The 17870-nt window shown below is 31.3% G+C and overlaps 1 protein-coding gene across 1 annotated transcript; it reads right to left on the reverse strand.

Moving 5' to 3' along the window:
- Positions 1 to 2615: 2615 nt before the first annotated feature.
- LOC137833569 (uncharacterized) lies at positions 2616 to 17115 on the reverse strand. The gene is made up of 34 exons (XM_068641910.1): positions 16847 to 17115; positions 16624 to 16769; positions 16456 to 16532; positions 16213 to 16332; positions 16014 to 16116; positions 15864 to 15901; positions 14459 to 14557; positions 14283 to 14369; positions 14037 to 14186; positions 13762 to 13833; positions 13554 to 13672; positions 13351 to 13464; positions 13225 to 13270; positions 12820 to 12899; positions 10702 to 11035; positions 9574 to 9589; positions 9456 to 9472; positions 8878 to 9005; positions 7710 to 7857; positions 7527 to 7627; positions 6638 to 6874; positions 6404 to 6549; positions 6223 to 6299; positions 5978 to 6100; positions 5742 to 5844; positions 5592 to 5629; positions 4455 to 4553; positions 4279 to 4365; positions 4033 to 4182; positions 3767 to 3838; positions 3559 to 3677; positions 3351 to 3464; positions 3225 to 3270; positions 2616 to 2900 (listed from the first exon to the last, which is right to left on the reverse strand). Exons 1-34 carry the CDS (start codon positions 17011 to 17013, stop codon positions 2817 to 2819), a joined length of 3657 nt encoding a protein of 1218 aa, XP_068498011.1. The 5' UTR covers positions 17014 to 17115; the 3' UTR covers positions 2616 to 2816.
- Between the last annotated feature and the right edge of the window lie 755 nt (positions 17116 to 17870).

Consider the following 17870-nt stretch of genomic DNA (forward strand, 5'->3'; position numbering starts at 1 on the left):
TGTGTTTAATCCTCGATTTCTTGTGCAATGTGACTGTTAAAATTTTGTACTTTTCACGCATTTAAATTTTATCTTCAATCATCATCTTATATACTTATTTATATTTGGTATTGTATTTGACATCATTTTCCTTCATTACACATAAGAGTAAATGGGCATTTTTTTTTACTTATGGTTTATTCACTCAATTACTTTTGGATGAGTTTTGAGACGAAGAAAAAAAGTCGAGGGCAAGTTAAAATATAAAATCAGGGTTTAGGTAAATTATTTCATTTCATAATTGTCATTGTTAAAATGTAAAAATGTAAGAAAAACAATATTTGAAATGATTAAAACAACATTGCTTTTATCCCAAAACTTTCAGAATTTGGTAATCTATATTATTATTACAATTATTTTTTATAAAAAGTATTGCTGATTCCTGAAGTATATGAAAAAAATATAATGCTTATTTGTTATGATTACAGTTGTCTTTAGATATAAAAATAATTTTATATTATTGATATATTTGGAATGTTTTGTTAAAGTGAAATTTTTTTATTGAAATTATATGAAATTTAATATAACAAAAGTTAATAAATTTGATAAAGTTCTTTAAAAAAGATAATTATCATTGAATATGTGAAACGAGAATTGCTTTGTGGACAATTTTTTGTTGTTTATTGAGGGAAAGACAGAGAGATTCCCTTATCACTTAGTTATATAATAATAAAAGTTAAAGTTTAAATATTCCCTTAAATTAATTATTTGAATGAAGGGAATCAAACCACGCGAGTCACATGGATTGGACCCACAATAAATAAATAAAAACACAAATTTAATTTCTCCGCTACCTCTGGTTTAACGTAAGCAGTGTTAATGTAAATAAAACTCAACTGTCTACAATTTCAAAAATGCACTCTCACAAAATAATAAATAGTAAAGTTTTCTTAAAAAACAAAAAAAGTGTATTATTATATATGCACATAAATAAACTTATAATTAAATTAAATAACTAAAATTAAGAATAACATATACATATTTAAGACATTAAATTTATTGTCCTATTTTGTTACAATAATTAGTTTATGTGAGATATATACTTTTCTTAAGTTTAAAAAACAACCTAAAACCATTAATTTGATTCAATTTAATTTTAATAAAATTATTAAGTTACTTTAGTATATTATAAATTTGTATGTATATTTTACTCCATATGTTTTATAAATAACTCAATAAATTTGTTTAATTATAAATTATTTTTTTGGATATTATTTTGTTATTAATTATTTATTTAATTTTAATTTTAAAAAATAATTGTACTAGTTTTTTGTTTTATTTTCTAGATAGGAAAACCAAACTGAATTTGCTTAGTTTTTTTTACGTAGGATCCAAAAGCAGAGACTAGGATTCAGCTCCTTAGAAAGCAAGTTCTGACGTGTCAGAGCGAATCGTTCATAAATTATTGGATCCCGATATATTAACACCCATGCACCCTACACACTGACGTTGCATAAGTGACATGGACGTGGCGTCGTGGTGGTGACATGACAAATAATTTCTGTGTCGACATGGCAAAAGTTTTCGGTGGAGTGTTTTACAGCAGTTGGTAGTGATAATCGTCGTAACATTTCAAATGTGGGTGAAATTAATTGTCGCTGCCTTGTCTCTTTTTCGAGTTCGCTGAACGAGAAAAGTGGTTACCCAGGTTCAAAAAAATGGTTACCCAGGTTCAAAAAACTAGTTACCTATACACAGGATGAACATGTGCCACAAAACCAAACCCAATCTCACCCACAATGGTAGCATGCACCAACAAACAACCACACAAGGCACACCACAACACACCAAAGGGTCACGACCCTACCCATGGCAAGGTCATGCACTGAACTAGAAAAGTAGTTACCTAGGTTCAAAAAACTGGTTACCTATTCACAGCATGAACATGTGCCACAAAGCCAAACCCACTCCCACCCACGATCCTACCATGGACAACAAACAACCAATAATGCACACAACAACATATCAACAATTCATCAACGTTCGATTTCGGTTTGTGTTTACCTCAATGTCGAAGGCCATACGACAACATATGTATGCTCTTACCTTCAATTAGAGGTTCTACCGTAATGTCAACGACGACGATACCAATATTTATTATCTGATACCACCGACGACTATGCCCTTCTTTGGAGGATTTCGCCCCAAATTCTTCCGCTTTCACAACAAAGAAAAACTCTGAAATCACCATTCTACCCTCGCATAAACTAACACTTACATCGGTTTTCACTAAAAACCGTCGTTGTCTTGTGCAGTACCATGTGTTCTGTATGTTTGTCTACGTGGGCAGCGTCAAAAGTGTGTAAGGTGCAGAGGGAGTTAATAAAACATTTTCAAAAATTATTAGAAGAATGTGGTGTGTGTAATTATTGAGTTCTGTAGCATAGGTTGAGGCTGTCTTACTCATATCTCCATCTATCTGAGGCTGTCTTACTCATATCTCCATCGAAGAGAATCTTAAAAGCTGACAACAAATATGAATGTCTACCCCAGTTGATATAATTGATTTTTCTTTCAGCAATATTTAATCCGATTGGTTCAAAAAGTAATTCTTCTAAACAGTACAAGTCACACGGTCATACAAGCTTCATCATCCATTTATTTTGATCCAAACAAAACTCTTGTATTGTCTTCAATATAGTATTAATGATAAGGTATATGTTCCAAGAATGAACTTAAACTTTATTGGTGAACAAAATCTACCCTCGGACTTTGCTACGAACAAGATCCCAAGTTTAGTCCTAACTAACAGAGCAAATGACCTTATTTCGTTGTTCCTACAAAGCCCTCTTAGATAGCCATCTACTGTACATGTCCAAGCATTCTTTAGGCTTGTACTCTGGAGCTGTGTGGCCTGCACCCTGAAAATATACCAGTACAAAACAATGGAATAAAAAACTAGCAAATATGCTACATACCTCATTCTCATTGCATCATTGTTTGTTACAGTTTTTAAAGAAGTATTTCCACCGTTCACTTAGAACACAGAGTTCATGAATTCTAATGATCAAACATAAATTTATTATTGTGCCTCTACCAATGATACGTGGACTCAACCATTCAAATTTATTTTGTGTAAACAAGATACAACAAACTTAACCCTTGTTCACCCATTTAGAATATACTTATCAAATGGAATCTATATTTGACCCACAAGAGCAGCAAGGAGAACAAAAAAGACTTGCCTTCACAGTTGCAAATGTCATTCGATTGGAATAAGTCCTTGTGTATCTATTTGCAGGAAAACACAAATTTAATCAGCTTTAGATAAATTAAGCCTGGTATCTACATAACTACGGTTAGTGGAATACCCTGCAACTTGGCCATCTGTATGCCATTGCCTCCAATCATCCACGATGGAGTAGTTTAAAGATCTTATCCATGCTTGAGTTGCCAAGAAAGGAATCAAAAGATCATGATCGCCACTGTTATATAGAAAATTTATTTGGTATGTGAAATTCAAATTAGTTCAACCGTGTTACCTTATTCAACATATTAACATAGAGAAAGAATATTGACCTGTATATTAGCGATCGATATCCCATTTTACTGAGATTTACATGATACTCAAAACTGCTTGGGATATCATGCTTCTGAGGTATATGCATCGAACACCGACGCCATTGTCCTATACTTCCCTGCAGCACATGCAACCAAGATTTATGTTATATGAAGTTGTATATCCAATTATATGTGGAAAAGTTACTGTCATTTATATCAACTACACCTGACGGATATGCAATGCAGTGCGAACATTATCATCATTGGCCCAAAAACTGCAGAGAAAGTATACATAGCTCTAACAGTAGAAAGGAGATGAACATCAAGTTAACACAAATTAGAGAAATTGGCTTCAAATGAAACTAGGAAATGTCTGGATAGTTAGTTTACATTAAACAACCAATGCATGATATAGCAAAAGTATCATTGCATAAATATATAGAAAACAGGCATTAAGTAAACATTGCTGATTGAATAAGGCATGAAGATTACCCAACAGCTCAAGGATGGCAATTTGAGACGAGAATTTAGGAAATTCCTGCTGGGATATTTCCTAATTAGTGATCTCCTCCAAGATGTTTCAGTATCAAGAACCTCACATGATGGGCCCAAAATATAGGAAGAACTAATTCCTGATGTAGTCTGTGGCAATGAAACAATGATGGACTTTGCGATTGTCTCTATTGATTAGAAATGCTACCAACGAAAATCTGGCAAGGAAAGATCAAAGATGCGTACCTCATTGAATAGCTCCATATCTCTAGTACATAATACATTTTTGGTGTCTACATCTATGTACTCTCCTTTACAATTATTTTGTAGTGACTTTTCATTGTAACAAGAGAGTGTAGTTAGCATTTAATTTTCTTGAACACAAATTTTAGGAATAACAGTTGATGAGTTAGAATAATTACATTGTATAGTTCGTCAGAAATAAGTCCCATTCCATGAGAAAAGGGAATTCGAGAGTTATTCTCTCTTCGAGTAGTAAGTGCATTCCCTAGCAGGTATCCCTGAAAAAATAGCATTTCATGATGAGTAGATTACATTTGTCTATCCTCTTATTTTTTTTCCAGATTTCGCCCCTTATTCTTTCCTTCTAGAGCGATACACAAAATATTTTTAACTATTTTAACAAGGTTACCCTCACATCTCTTATATATTATATTAATTCCCTTTAATTGTTTGAAAAATATTTTACTATTATAAGATTGTTTATTCTGACTTACCCGAAGCAATTCAAAACAAGTTATTGGATAAATAAAATTGGATAAAATAGATACAGTAGATTACAGTTTTGTGATATCCGACATGACCCAAAATGTTTTGATATTTATAAATTTATAGTATATTGTAAATTTTAAATTTTATTTTTGGTATAATATTTTATTCTGTTAAAATTTAAGAATAAACTATATAAAATAGAGTGCTGCTAAATCAATGGAGCAGTTTCTTTGGTTTTGACAAAGAATAGAATGCTGCTAACAAATTGAGAATCTCAATTTGACAGCTGTTAATGACACATGTATTAATATTTTATGTCGTTTTTTGTTGCATTAAATAAATATATTACTATAATAAAATTATCAAATATTTGAAGGATCCAAAAAATATTATTTTTCTAAAAGATGATCATATAATCAAAGATTGCATACAATTTGACTTTTCTGAAGTCATTTGTAAGGAGTTATGCCCCTCTTCGTTTTCTAGAAGAAAAACAGTGACCAACATCTTATTTTTGTATCAATGCACATCTTTGACAATTGTATATGGTCCAAATTTAAATTGGAGAACTTTGCGTTTAATATTAACTAACTACATGGAATATATGGTGGTCAAGCAGTGAGCAGTTTTAGTAGTTTGCAGATCTTACATCGAAATTTTCATGGCTTCTTAATGCAGTCATTGTAGAAAACAAATGAATGTATATAAGAAAATCACTCCTAAACTTCCATTTTTCGTATTACTCTGACTCTCCGCACACAAACATTGTAGTAATAGTTGTAGAAAAATGTAAACCTAACATCAAAGAGATACTTTAAGATGCTAACCTGGAGATTTATCCATGGCTGTACCCCTTTTTCATTTCCTGAAAACAAGAGAATGTGGCAATCACTAAACAGGTAAGCGGCCATCAATTTCTACCTATGGCTCGTGGTTCCATTTTGTAGTGCAGATTGAATCACAAAGAGCTTTTTTACCTTGTGAAATTTCTTGAACAATCACTGGAATAGGAATGCCAGAGTATGAATCGCCACCAATGTAAACTTCGTTTGACAAAAAAGTTGGATGATCAATCAGCCACTACAAACATTTAATAATCACTGTAACAATTCAGTTAACTAACAGATTTATCTACAAACAAAACCAAAAAAAAAAAAACAAAGAAAAAGGTGATGATTGTGAAATAAAGAAACAAAAGAAAAAGGATGAACACCTTCCTCAGGAATTGATGGACCTGGTGAACAAGCATCCAATCACTTCGTTGAGCAGCAGACTCTGTTGTGGCATAGGTGAATCCAGTGAAAACAGGCAAGTCTACAAATATAATGTTACTAACCTACCAAAAATAATTATGATAAATATTAAATACCAATAAATAAGCATAACATTATAACAAAAAGATGTGATGAAATAAAAGCTAAAATATCAGTTTGAAGGAACAAGCATAATAATGGGAACCTTAGTCCATGAGTATGACCTATAGAATAAATTTGGAAGGGTTCCATTATATTCCTCATGCTTAAAACCTAGTGGACCTGCAACATTCAAATGTAGTAAATAATCATCTAATTGGCTATTACATACATAAGTATTGAGAAGAAGTAAAGTAGAAATTGAAAAACAATTATGGCACTGTTACCTATTTCAAAGACAAGGCCAGAGAGGGCTGAGCAACCAGGGCCACCAGTGAGCCAAAGCAAGAGAGGATCCTCTTTTGGATTATTCTCAGACTCAATGAAGTAGTAGAATGCCTGCACATCCTCTGATTCGCCCACTCCCACATATCTATTAAACAAATATAATGTCACATAACATGTCTATGGTTTTCATTCAACCAACAGATTTTAATTCCATGAACACAAGTGTAACTTACCCTGTTTCAAGAACAAAAGGAAGGGGTCCCTCGAATCCAGGAAGGAACTTAACTGTGGAGCCACACCGTGCAAGTTGAAAGAAGAACTGTAACAATAACAGAAGGGGAAGTAGAACCCCGTGGCAAATAAAACTATAAGTACTGTAACTAGAACTAAAGTTTGTCATTTTTAATGCTCTTCCCCTTTTCTCTCTGGGCATTTCCATGGCTCTTAACAGAGTTTCTGAGCCTCCAGTTCTAGATCACACCGACACTATTATTTTTATTTTAATTGTTAATAATTAGTATTTTCCTCTTACACAAGGAACTGTTCACCTCGTCTGACAAATAAAGTATAATATTTTAATGATAAGTAGGTCCGATTCTCATATTATCCTTATATTTAAAATAAATGATAAAAAATTATTATACCTAAGTATTTGATTAAAGTATTATTTTTTAATCCATTGATTAAGTTAACAAAAAAAAAATCAATGATCTGACATTTTCTATAAATGTAAAAAACTAAAAAATATATTTTTATAAAATGAAATTGTAAACGAAAAAAAGTTAACTACAAAATATTTAAACAAAATTTTAAATTGCTTAAAATTTCAATTAATATATTAAAATCAATTATAAATTTAAACATTTAATTAATATTAAATATACAAGGGTATAATAAAACAAGATAGGTCAAGTTATAATTTTCAAAAAATTAACGGAAAAACAAAAAAAAAATAACATGAATTTCTTTACAATAGTATTCTTAATACTATAAATTAATTTTAATTAAATTTTAAATTATAAATATATTGCTCTTTAAGCACATTCCTACTCAATGAATTTCTTTACATGAATTTATTATTGCTCTTTAAGCAAGAAGAAACTAATGTAAAACATACCGTACTCTGTACTAGCAGGAAACCGGGAAACATCAGATATATAAGCCACCCTACTTTTCTCACCAAAAAGAAAGCCCAAACATATGTAATCCTCTCCATGCATAACCTATATTATAAAGAAACAGTTAAATCCTTATAACAAAGGTGCTGCATCATCGCCATTAACAACGAAGATCCTGGAAATTAACTGGTAAAGGAGTGAATTTTAATCCTGATGCAGAAAAAGGTTGGTTGCAGTCATCATTAATAATGTTCCAGTCAATTTGAGCCACTCTTCGTACTTCTTCTCCCTCCTTAAGCTTTTTCCGAACCAAATAAGGAAACTTCTCTGCTATGCTGTTGCAAAGATTTAAAACATAGATTCAACTACTGGAGAGCATAAGACAACCATGAAAACAAATGAAAGGGGCATCCGATAAAGATTCAAGAAAATATCATTTTCCAGATATACGAGCGTTCAAATACAATAGTTGAGAAGTGCAGACAAAGCACTGATTTCATCTCAAAGGCTTGCATGATAATAATTTTAGAAAGGCTATATAATTATCTGTGGTAGGAACTTGAATTGAATCACATAATCTATGTTGAAAATCAAAGTCCATACTGAATGTTAAGTTTTAACTTAACTAACTGACTATCACAACTAGTGGTGCAACTAGCTGCCTTTTGTGTTAATGAGATATATTTTGTGTTAAGAAGAGGAAAGCTAGCAACATTCGTGGTAACATTCTCTCTGATTGGCTGAAATTATTGGAAACCGCTAACTTTGATGGGTCACACTTCTAATAATGACTCTCCTAATTTACAAGTGAGACCCACCAAAATCAATGATTTTCAATAAATTTCTATCAATCATGAAGTGTGTTACAAAAAAATGTCACTAACCTTCCTGTGTTAATTAACCATGAAATACATGTGATGATTTTTTTTTTAAAGACATGTAATAAAATGTGATTTGTTAATCTATATTTTCTTAAGTAACTAAGTTTATCTAGTGTGCAAGTGATATGTCAGAACTTCCAGTTTAAGCAAGTGATAGAAAGAATAACTAAAATCAATGGTAGCAATGGTCCCGCACAGGGTGTTTCCCAGGCCCATTTACCCACTGAAGGTTAAATTGTCGAAGTCTTGATATTTAGGGTATTTGACTATAATTTTGCAATTGAGTCAGGAATGATGGTTCGGTTACTATTTGATGGTTAGGGTTATATTGTATGGTGGTGCCTTATTCTTAACAGATGTGTATGAAGGTGTTTTGAAATTAGATGGAAGTTTCATGTTATATTAGCTAAATCATGTAGTAGGTTAATATTACCAATATTTAATTAAAAAACAATAAGTCGCTAATAGAGTTACCTATCCATTGAATGTTGACTTAGATATATGGGTGTGGGATCAATATCATTTGTTGGACTAAAAGGCTGCACAGCACGTATATCATCCAATCCAAGGACTGCATCAGCATGTTCATGAGTTAAAATAATCTGCAAATCAAGAACGATTAAATTTGTTTTTCAGATAAAGTGAGATTCAGGTAGGTAAATGCAAATTGCAAGGAAATAATATAGGTAAAAGTTTGTAAAACTATGGTAAGCACATAATTCTATCAATAAATGTTCTGAAGTTTCATATCAAATATTAGCAAGCGTCATGGCTTATGAATCATTTATATGTTTATTTTTTTCCAAAACGACTCTGTTTCCTGGCAGGATGTAAAATTTTCACTGAACCTCAGGATTGCTGCTGTGAATAATTTTTTCTTTGCAGAATGGTTCCATATATTCAGATTTCACAATTAATCAATGGCAATTGGCAACTATAAATCTTAAGAGGCCCTGCTTAAGTTGCTAATTTCTTACAATAAGTAAACTAAAAAACTTCAACTCTGATTTTGTTAATCATTAGTGGTACGATTCATTGCTTTGTCTGCTCACCTTACCAGTTATATTGACTACACAGATTCACAGAATGACAACATTACTGATTTCTACGAAATATTTTGATGGTTTCACCATGGACCTGTCCCCTCTCTTCATGGCATAAACTAGATACCTTTACCAGCATATATCTGAAATGTAATATCCCTTAAATTTCAGGTGCACTGAGATAACCAAACTCTTCTAAAGTATCTCTATCTGAGGTGATAAATAATAAATACTAATTTTATGATAATAATAACTACACTTTTATAGTAATACTCAGCAAAATATGACCCTGATTTTTAAATAGGATGGAGATGAGCCTTCTTATGACTCTCTGCACTTATCTGACAGACTGAATCTCCTAATAATATCGTGAATCTGAAGTAAAAGTAACATTAATTTTATTTCTAGGTATTATTTAAGATCTCCATTTTCATTGTACCAAATATCTAAGGAAATTACAAAATAGAGGAAACTAAAGGAACCACGGGGCTCCCGATCTTCAGACTAGTATTTCATGTTTGCATCCCTAGGTTGGGCATCTTTTAAGTCGGTTCTTTTAGAGAAACACCAACAGAGAATACTGTTCAAAATATCCTTGACATTTATCAAGAAAGGACATTGTGCGTATAGCCAAAATCCAAGCATGTACTAAAATAGTTTAGGGCCTATTTGGGTACAAGCTAGAAGAGCTTGAGAGAGTTTATCAACTGAAAATATAAATCTTTTTCTAGTCGATGAACACTTAAAAGACTTTCTACCTTCATAAGCAAACAGACTTTTACAATCTCAGGAATTTAAAAAGGCTGAGTACCACAAATTTTCTCATTCAATTGATAAACTTTCAGAATATCACCCGTAGTCCGGTAAATTAGAGATAAGATAGAAATCACATCATTTATCAAAACAACAACGGTATTTAGGAGCCAATTTTACCCTGAGGACGAAAAAGTGGAAGCAAGCCACTCCATTAAGCTTTGCTTCAGTTATGATGAGAAGAGTGCTTCTTTTGGGGTGTGTCAGGTAGGTGAGAAATACAGGAGAGATAGATTGAAAGAAGGTGGTGTGTTTGAAAGAGGCGAAATAAGGTGGAGAAATTTTTTAAAAATGGTGAAGCTCATTGCTCTATATCTCACTTATTTTCGTATGTCTTTCTGTCTCTCTCCTCGTCTCCCTGAAGGTCTTGCCAACATCGATCAATATATACTTGCGATAGTTGGCGTCGCCGCAGTAGTCAATCAGGAGAGACGTGTTTCACCTGCAAATTGAGATTTTGAAGCCTTTTTCTTGAAATGGAAGAAGGGAAGGGGAAGGAGAAAGTGAAGGACCAGTAATTGGAATTTCGTTCGGGAGGGATAGACAATGACTGGAAGCAGACGGAGCAGGAAGGGTTGGAGGGTTGAAGGAGGCACATGAGATTGGGAACCATGCTAGAACAACCAGTTCCGAGAAAGATCAACGCCGATTCCGAAGGAGTGGAAGTGGCGGCGCCGTCGACGAAGCCATTGGAAGCGGCCATGCCGTCAGTAACGACGGATCCAGAGATTGCAACCCAAAAACAGAGACTCCTTTCGGTGTGTTTTGCGCTGTGGCTAAGGAATATTCCAATAGGAGTTCTTGTTTATAGCGAAATTCAGACCCGCCAAAATCAGCTTTACATTTTTTATTTTAATTCTCATTTTTATTTTATGTCATGTTTGGTGTGTGGCTTCTTCTATACCTAAACCCATATTTTATTACTATTATTATTATTATTGAAGAATATTATAGCAATGGGTTGATTTAATTTAACCTAATTCAACTAATTACAAGTTGATGATTTGAATGAGGTTTAAAATTCAGATGTCGTAGTTACTTGAGAGAGAATCTATTCATATGTGTAGTTATATTAGTTTTAATTAATATTATTAGATTTGCTCTAACGTTCACAAGTAGCTACATTACTGATAATTAATGTAAAATAAACAAACATTCCTATAATATTTATATTATCTTTTTATAAATCTTAAAAAAAACATGTTTTTCTTTTTATGAATAATATTATATATACATATTTTTATGAAAGTAAAACAAACAAAATTTAAATATATGATCATTTTTTATTTAGTAATCTTATTCTTTTAGATGTTACTTCTATAATATAATGCTAATTTGTTATGTCTTTAGATATAAAATTAATTTTATATTATTGATATATTTGGAATGTTTTGTTGAAGTGAAATTTGTTTATTGAAATTATATGAAATTTAATATACTAAAGTTAGTAAATTTGATAATGTTCTTTAAAAAAGATAATTATCATTGATGATGTAAAACGAGAATTGCTTTGTGGAGAATTTTTTGTTGCTTATTGACGGAAAGACAGAGAGATTCCCTTACTGTTAGGCGTGAGTACATCACTTAGTTATTTAATAATAAAAGTTAAAAGTTTAAATATTCCCTTAAATTAATTATTTGAACCACGTTAGTCACATGGATTAGACCCACAATAAATAAATAAAAACACAAATTTTATTTCTCCCCTACCTCAGGTCTAACGTAAGCAGTGTTAAAACTCAACTGTCTACAATTTCAAAACTGCACTCTCACAAAATAATAAATAGTAAAGTTTTCCTAAAAAACAAAAAAAGTGTATTATTATTATATATGCACATAAATAAACTTATAATTAAATTAAATAATTAAAATTAAGAATAACATATACATATTTAAAACATTAAATTTATTGTCCTATTTTTCTTATGTTTAAAAAATACCCTAAAATAATTATTTTTTATTCAATTTAATTTTAATAAAATTATGAAGTTACTTTAGTATACTATAAATTTCTATGTATATATTATTCCATATGTTTTATAAATAACTCATAAATTTGTTTAATTATAAATTATTTTTTGGATATTATTTTGTTATTAATTAATAAGTTAATTTTAATTTTAAAATAATTGCACTAGTTTTCTGTTTTATTTTCTAGACAGGAAAACCAAACTAGAATTTCCTTAGTTTTTTGACGTAGGATCCAAAACGTGCCAGATATTCAATATGAATGTCTACCCCAGTTGATATTCAATATTGAGAGCTAACGAGTGTATATAATTGGTTTTTCTTTCAGCAATATTTAATCCGATTGGTTCAAAAAGTAATTCTTCTAAACAGTACAAGTCACACGATCCTACAGACTTCATCATCCATTTATTTTGATCCAAACAAAAACTCTTGTATTGTCTTCAATATAGTATTAATGATAAGGTATATGTTCCAAGAATGAACATAAACTTTATTGGTGAACAAAATCTACCCTCAGACTTTGATACGAATAGGATCCCAAGTTTAGTCCTAGCTAACAGAGCAAATTACCTTATTTGGCTGTTCCTACAAAGCCCTCTTAGATAGCCATCTACTGTACATGTCCAAGCATTCTTCAGGCTTGTACTCTGGAGCTGTGTGGCCTCCACCCTGAAAATATACCAGTGCAAAACAATGGAATAAAAAACTAGCAAATATGCTACATACCTCATTCCCATTGCATCATTGTTTGTTACAGTTTTTAAAGAAGTATTTCCACCGTTCACTCTAGAACACACAGTTCATGAATTCTAATGATCAAACATAAATTTATTATTATGCCTCTACCAATGATACGCGGACTCAACCATTCAAATTTATTTTGTGTAGACAAAATACAACAAACTTAACCCTTGTTCACCCATTTAGAATATACTTATCAAATGGAATCTATATTTGACCCACAAGAGCAGCAAGGAGAACAAAAAAGACTTGCCTTCACAGTTGCAAATGTCATTCGATTGGAGTAAGTCCTTGTGTATCTATTTGCAGGAAAACACAAATTTAATCAGCTTTAGATAAATTAAGCCTGGTAACTACATAACTACAGTTAGTGGAATACCCTGCAACTTGGCCATTTGTATGCCATTGCCTCCAATCATCCACGATGGAGTAGTTTAAAGATCTTATCCATGCTTGAGTTGCCAAGAAAGGAACCAAAAGATCATGATCGCCACTATAGAAAATTTATTTGGTATGTAAAATTCAAATTAGTTCAACCGTGTTACCTTATTCAACATATTAACATAGAGAAAGAATATTGACCTGTATACCAGCGATCGATAGCCCATTCTACTGAGATTTACATGATACTCAAAACTGCTTGGGATATCCCTCTTGTGAGGTATATCAAACGAACACCGATGCCATTGTCCTATACTTCCCTGCAGCACATGCAACCAAGATTTATGTTATATGAAGTTGTATATCCAATTATATGTGGAAAAGTTACTGTCATTTATATCAACTACACCTGACGGATATGCAATGCAGTGCGAACATTATCATCATTGGCCCAAATACTGCAGAGGAAGTATACATAGCTCTAACAGTAGAAAGGAGATGAACATCAAGTTAACACAAATTGGAGAATTTAGCTTCAAATGCAACTAGGAAATGTCTGGATAGTTAGTTTACAAATGGTATATTAAACAATCAATGCATGATATAGCAAAAGTATCATTGCATAAATATATAGAAAACAGGCATTAAGTAAACATTGCTGATTGAATAAGGCATGAAGATTACCCGACAGCTCAAGGATGGCAATTTGAGACGAGAATTTAGGAAATTCCTTCTGGGATATTTCCTAATTAGTGATCTCCTCCAAGATGTTTCAGTATCAACAAACTCACATGATGGGTCCAAAATATAGGCACTATTAATTCCTGATGTAGCCTGTGACAATGAAACAGTGATGGACTTTGCGATTGTCTCTGTTGATTAGAAATGCTACCAACGAAAATCTGGCAAGCAAAGATCAAAGATGCGTACCTCATTGAATAGCTCCATATCTCTAGTACATAATACATTTTTGGTGTCTACATCTATGTACTCTCCTTTACAATTTTTTTGTAGTGACTTTTCATTGTAACAAGAGAGTTTAGTTAGCATTTAATTTTCTTGAACACAAATTTTAGGAATAGCAGTTGATGAGTTAGAATAATTACATTGTATAGTTCGTCAGAAATAAGTCCCATTCCATGAGAAAAGGGAATTCGATAGTTACTGTCTCTTGCAGTAGTAGCTGCATTCCCTAGTAGGTATCCCTGGAGAAAATAGCATTTCATGATGAGTAGATTACATTTGTCTATTCTCTCTCTTTTTTTTTTCCAGATTTGGCCCCGTATTATTTCCTTCTAGAGGGATACACAAAATATTTTTAACTATTTTAACAAGGTTACCCTCACACCTCTTATATATTATATTAACTCCCTTTAATTGTTTGAAAAATATTTTAATATTATAAGATTGTTTGTTTTCTGACTTACCCGAAGCAATTCAAAACAAATTGTTGGATAAATAAAATTGGATAAAATAGATACAGTAGATTACAATTTTGTGATATCCGACATGACCCGAAATGTTTTGATATTTATAAATTTATAGTATATTGTAAATTTTAAAGTTTATTTTTGGTATAATATTTTATTCTGTCAAAATTTAAGAATAAACTATATAAAATTATAGTTTATTATAAGAATAATTACAAAACTACATGTGTATTTTTTTGTGTTAAAAAATTAATATATTTATATCATTTATTTAAAATTAAAATAAATAAAAAAATTCTAGAATTTTTTTGACTAAATTTACTCACAATCCAAATAATCAATTTAAGTTAACCTATAATCTGTAAGACCCAAAGTTGAAGGGCAGTCCGACAAAACCCTTTAAAATCTCAACAAGGTACTATCATAATCTACACTTTGATAATCAAGCTGGAAGCTGACAAAATTATCCATTAAATCAAGGGAGCAGTTTCTTTGGTTTTGCCAAAGAATAGAGTGCTGACAAATTCAGAATCTCAATTTGACAGCTGTTAATGACACATGTATTAATATTTTATGTCGCTTTTTGTTGCCTTAAATATCTATATTACTATAATAAAATTATCAAATATTTGAAGGATCCAAAAAATATTATTTTGATAAAAGATGATCATATAATCAAAGCCTGCACACAATTTTACTTTTCTGAAGTCATTTGTAAGGAGTTATGCCCCTCTTCGTTTTCTAAAAGAAAAAACAGTGACCAACATCTTATTTTGGTATCAATGCACATCTTTGACAATTGATATATGCTCCAAATTTAAATTGGAGAACTTTGCGTTTGATATTAACTAACTACTTGGAATATATGGTGAAGCAGTGAGCAGTTTTAGTAGTTTGCAGATCTTACATCCAAATTTTCATGGCTTCTTAATGCAATCATTGTAGAAAACAAATGAATGTATATAAGAAAATCACTCCTAAACTTCCATTTTTCGTATTACTCTGACTCTCTCCCCACATTGTAGTAATAGTTGTAGAAAAATGTAAACCTAACATCAAAGAGATACTTTAAGATGCTAACCTGGAGATTTATCCATGGCTGAACCCCTTTTTCATTTCCTGAAAACAAGAGAATGTGGCAATCACTAAACAGGTAAGCGGCCATCAGTTTCTACCTATGATTTGTGGTTCCATTTTGTAGTGCAGATTGAATCACAGAGATCTTTTTTACCTTGTGTAATTTCTTGAACAATCACAGGAATAGGAATGCCAGAGTATGAATCGCCACCAATGTAAACTTCGTTTGACAAAAAAATTGGATGATCAATCAGCCACTACAAACATTTAATAATCACTGTAACAATTCAGTTAACTAACAGATTTGTCTACAAACAAAGCCAAAAAAAAAACAAAAGAAAAAGGATGAACACCTTCCTCAGGAATTGATGGACCTGGTGAACAAGCATCCAGTCACTTCGTTGAGCAGACTCTGTTGTGGCATAGGTGAATCCAGTGAAAACAGGCAAGTCTACAAATATAATGTTACTAACCTACCAAAAAATAATTAAGATAAATATTAAATACCAATAAATAAGCATAACATCATAATAACAAAAAGATGTGATGAAATAAAAGCTAAAATCCAACAAAAAGGAACAAGCATTAATGGGAACCTTGGTCCATGAGTGTGTCCTATAGAATAAATTTGGAAGGGTTCCATCATATTCCTCATACTTAAAACCAAGTGGACCTGCAACATTCAAACGTGATAAATAATCATCTACTTGGCTATTACATACATAAGTATTGAGAAGAAGTAAAGGCAATTATGGCAGTGTTACCTATTTCTAAGACAAGGCCAGAGAGGGCTGAGCAACCGGGGCCACCAGTGAGCCAAAGCAAGAGAGGATCCTCTTTTGGACTTTTCTCAGACTCAATGAAGTAGTAAAATGCCTGCACATCCTCTGATTCGCCCACTCCCACATATCTATTCAACAAATATACTGTCACATAACAAGTATATGGCATTCATTCAACCAATCCATGAACAAAAGTGTAACTTACCCTGTTTCAAGAACAAAAGGAAGGGGTCCCTCGAATCCAGGAAGGAACTTAACTGTGGACCCACACCATGCAAGTTGAAAGAAGAACTTTGATAACAGAAGAAGGGGAAGTAGAACACCGTGGCAAATAAAACTATAAGTACTGTAACTAGAACTAAAGTTTGCCATTTTTAATGCTCTTCCCCTTTTCTCTCAGGGCATTTCCATGGTTCTTAACCCAGTTTCTGATCCTCCGGTTCTAGATCACACAGACACTATTATTGTTATTTTAATTGTTAATAATTAGTATTTTCCTCTTACACGGAACTATTCACCTCGTGTGACACAAATATAATATTTTAATAATAAGTAGGTACCACTCTCATTTTATCCTTAACTCTCATTTTATTCAAAATGAATGATAAAAAGTTATTATACCCAAGTATTTGATTAAAGTATTATTTTTGTAATCCATTGACCCAGTTGAAAAACAAATCAATGATCTGACATTTTCTATACTTGTAAAATAGTAAAAAAATAATTATAAAATGAAATTGAAAACGAAAAAAAGTTAACTACAAAATATTTAAACAAAATTTTAAATTGCTTAACATTTCAAATAATATATTAAAATCAATTATAAATTTAAAAATTTAATTATATTAAATATACAACGGTATAATAAAACAAGATAGGTCAAGTTATAATTTACAAAAAATTAACGGAAAAACAAAAAAAAAATAACATTAATTTCTTGACTAGAGTATTCTTAATACTATAAATTAATTTTAATTAAATTTTAAATTATAAGTATGTTATTATTATTATTATTTCATAAAAATATTTTTATTATTACAATTATTTTATTTTATTATTAATTTTAATTTTAATTTTAATTTTTTTTATTTTATAAATTTATTATTATTACCATTAATTTTTTTACAATTTCTATTTAAGAGCTGCAACCATAGACTAGGCTTTAGGTTTATTGAAAGTAGATGAGATTTTTTATTTGAACTAATTTTAAAATTTTTTTACTATAGAAA

The sequence above is a fragment of the Phaseolus vulgaris genome, chromosome 6 (assembly GCF_000499845.2).
Source record: "Phaseolus vulgaris cultivar G19833 chromosome 6, P. vulgaris v2.0, whole genome shotgun sequence".
NCBI lineage: Eukaryota > Viridiplantae > Streptophyta > Magnoliopsida > Fabales > Fabaceae > Phaseolus > Phaseolus vulgaris.

Bases quoted from the DNA above. Each gene is read 5' to 3' on its own strand.
- LOC137833569 (XM_068641910.1), bottom strand. From the start codon at position 17,013: ATGGCAAACTTTAGTTCTAGTTACAGTACTTATAGTTTTATTTGCCAC. The intron at 14,558-15,863 runs GTTAGCATCTTA...TATTTTCTCCAG, and splicing joins AGCCATGGATAAATCTCCAG to GGATACCTACTAGGGAATGC. The intron at 14,370-14,458 runs GTAATTATTCTA...TACAATGAAAAG, and splicing joins TTTCTGACGAACTATACAAT to TCACTACAAAAAAATTGTAA.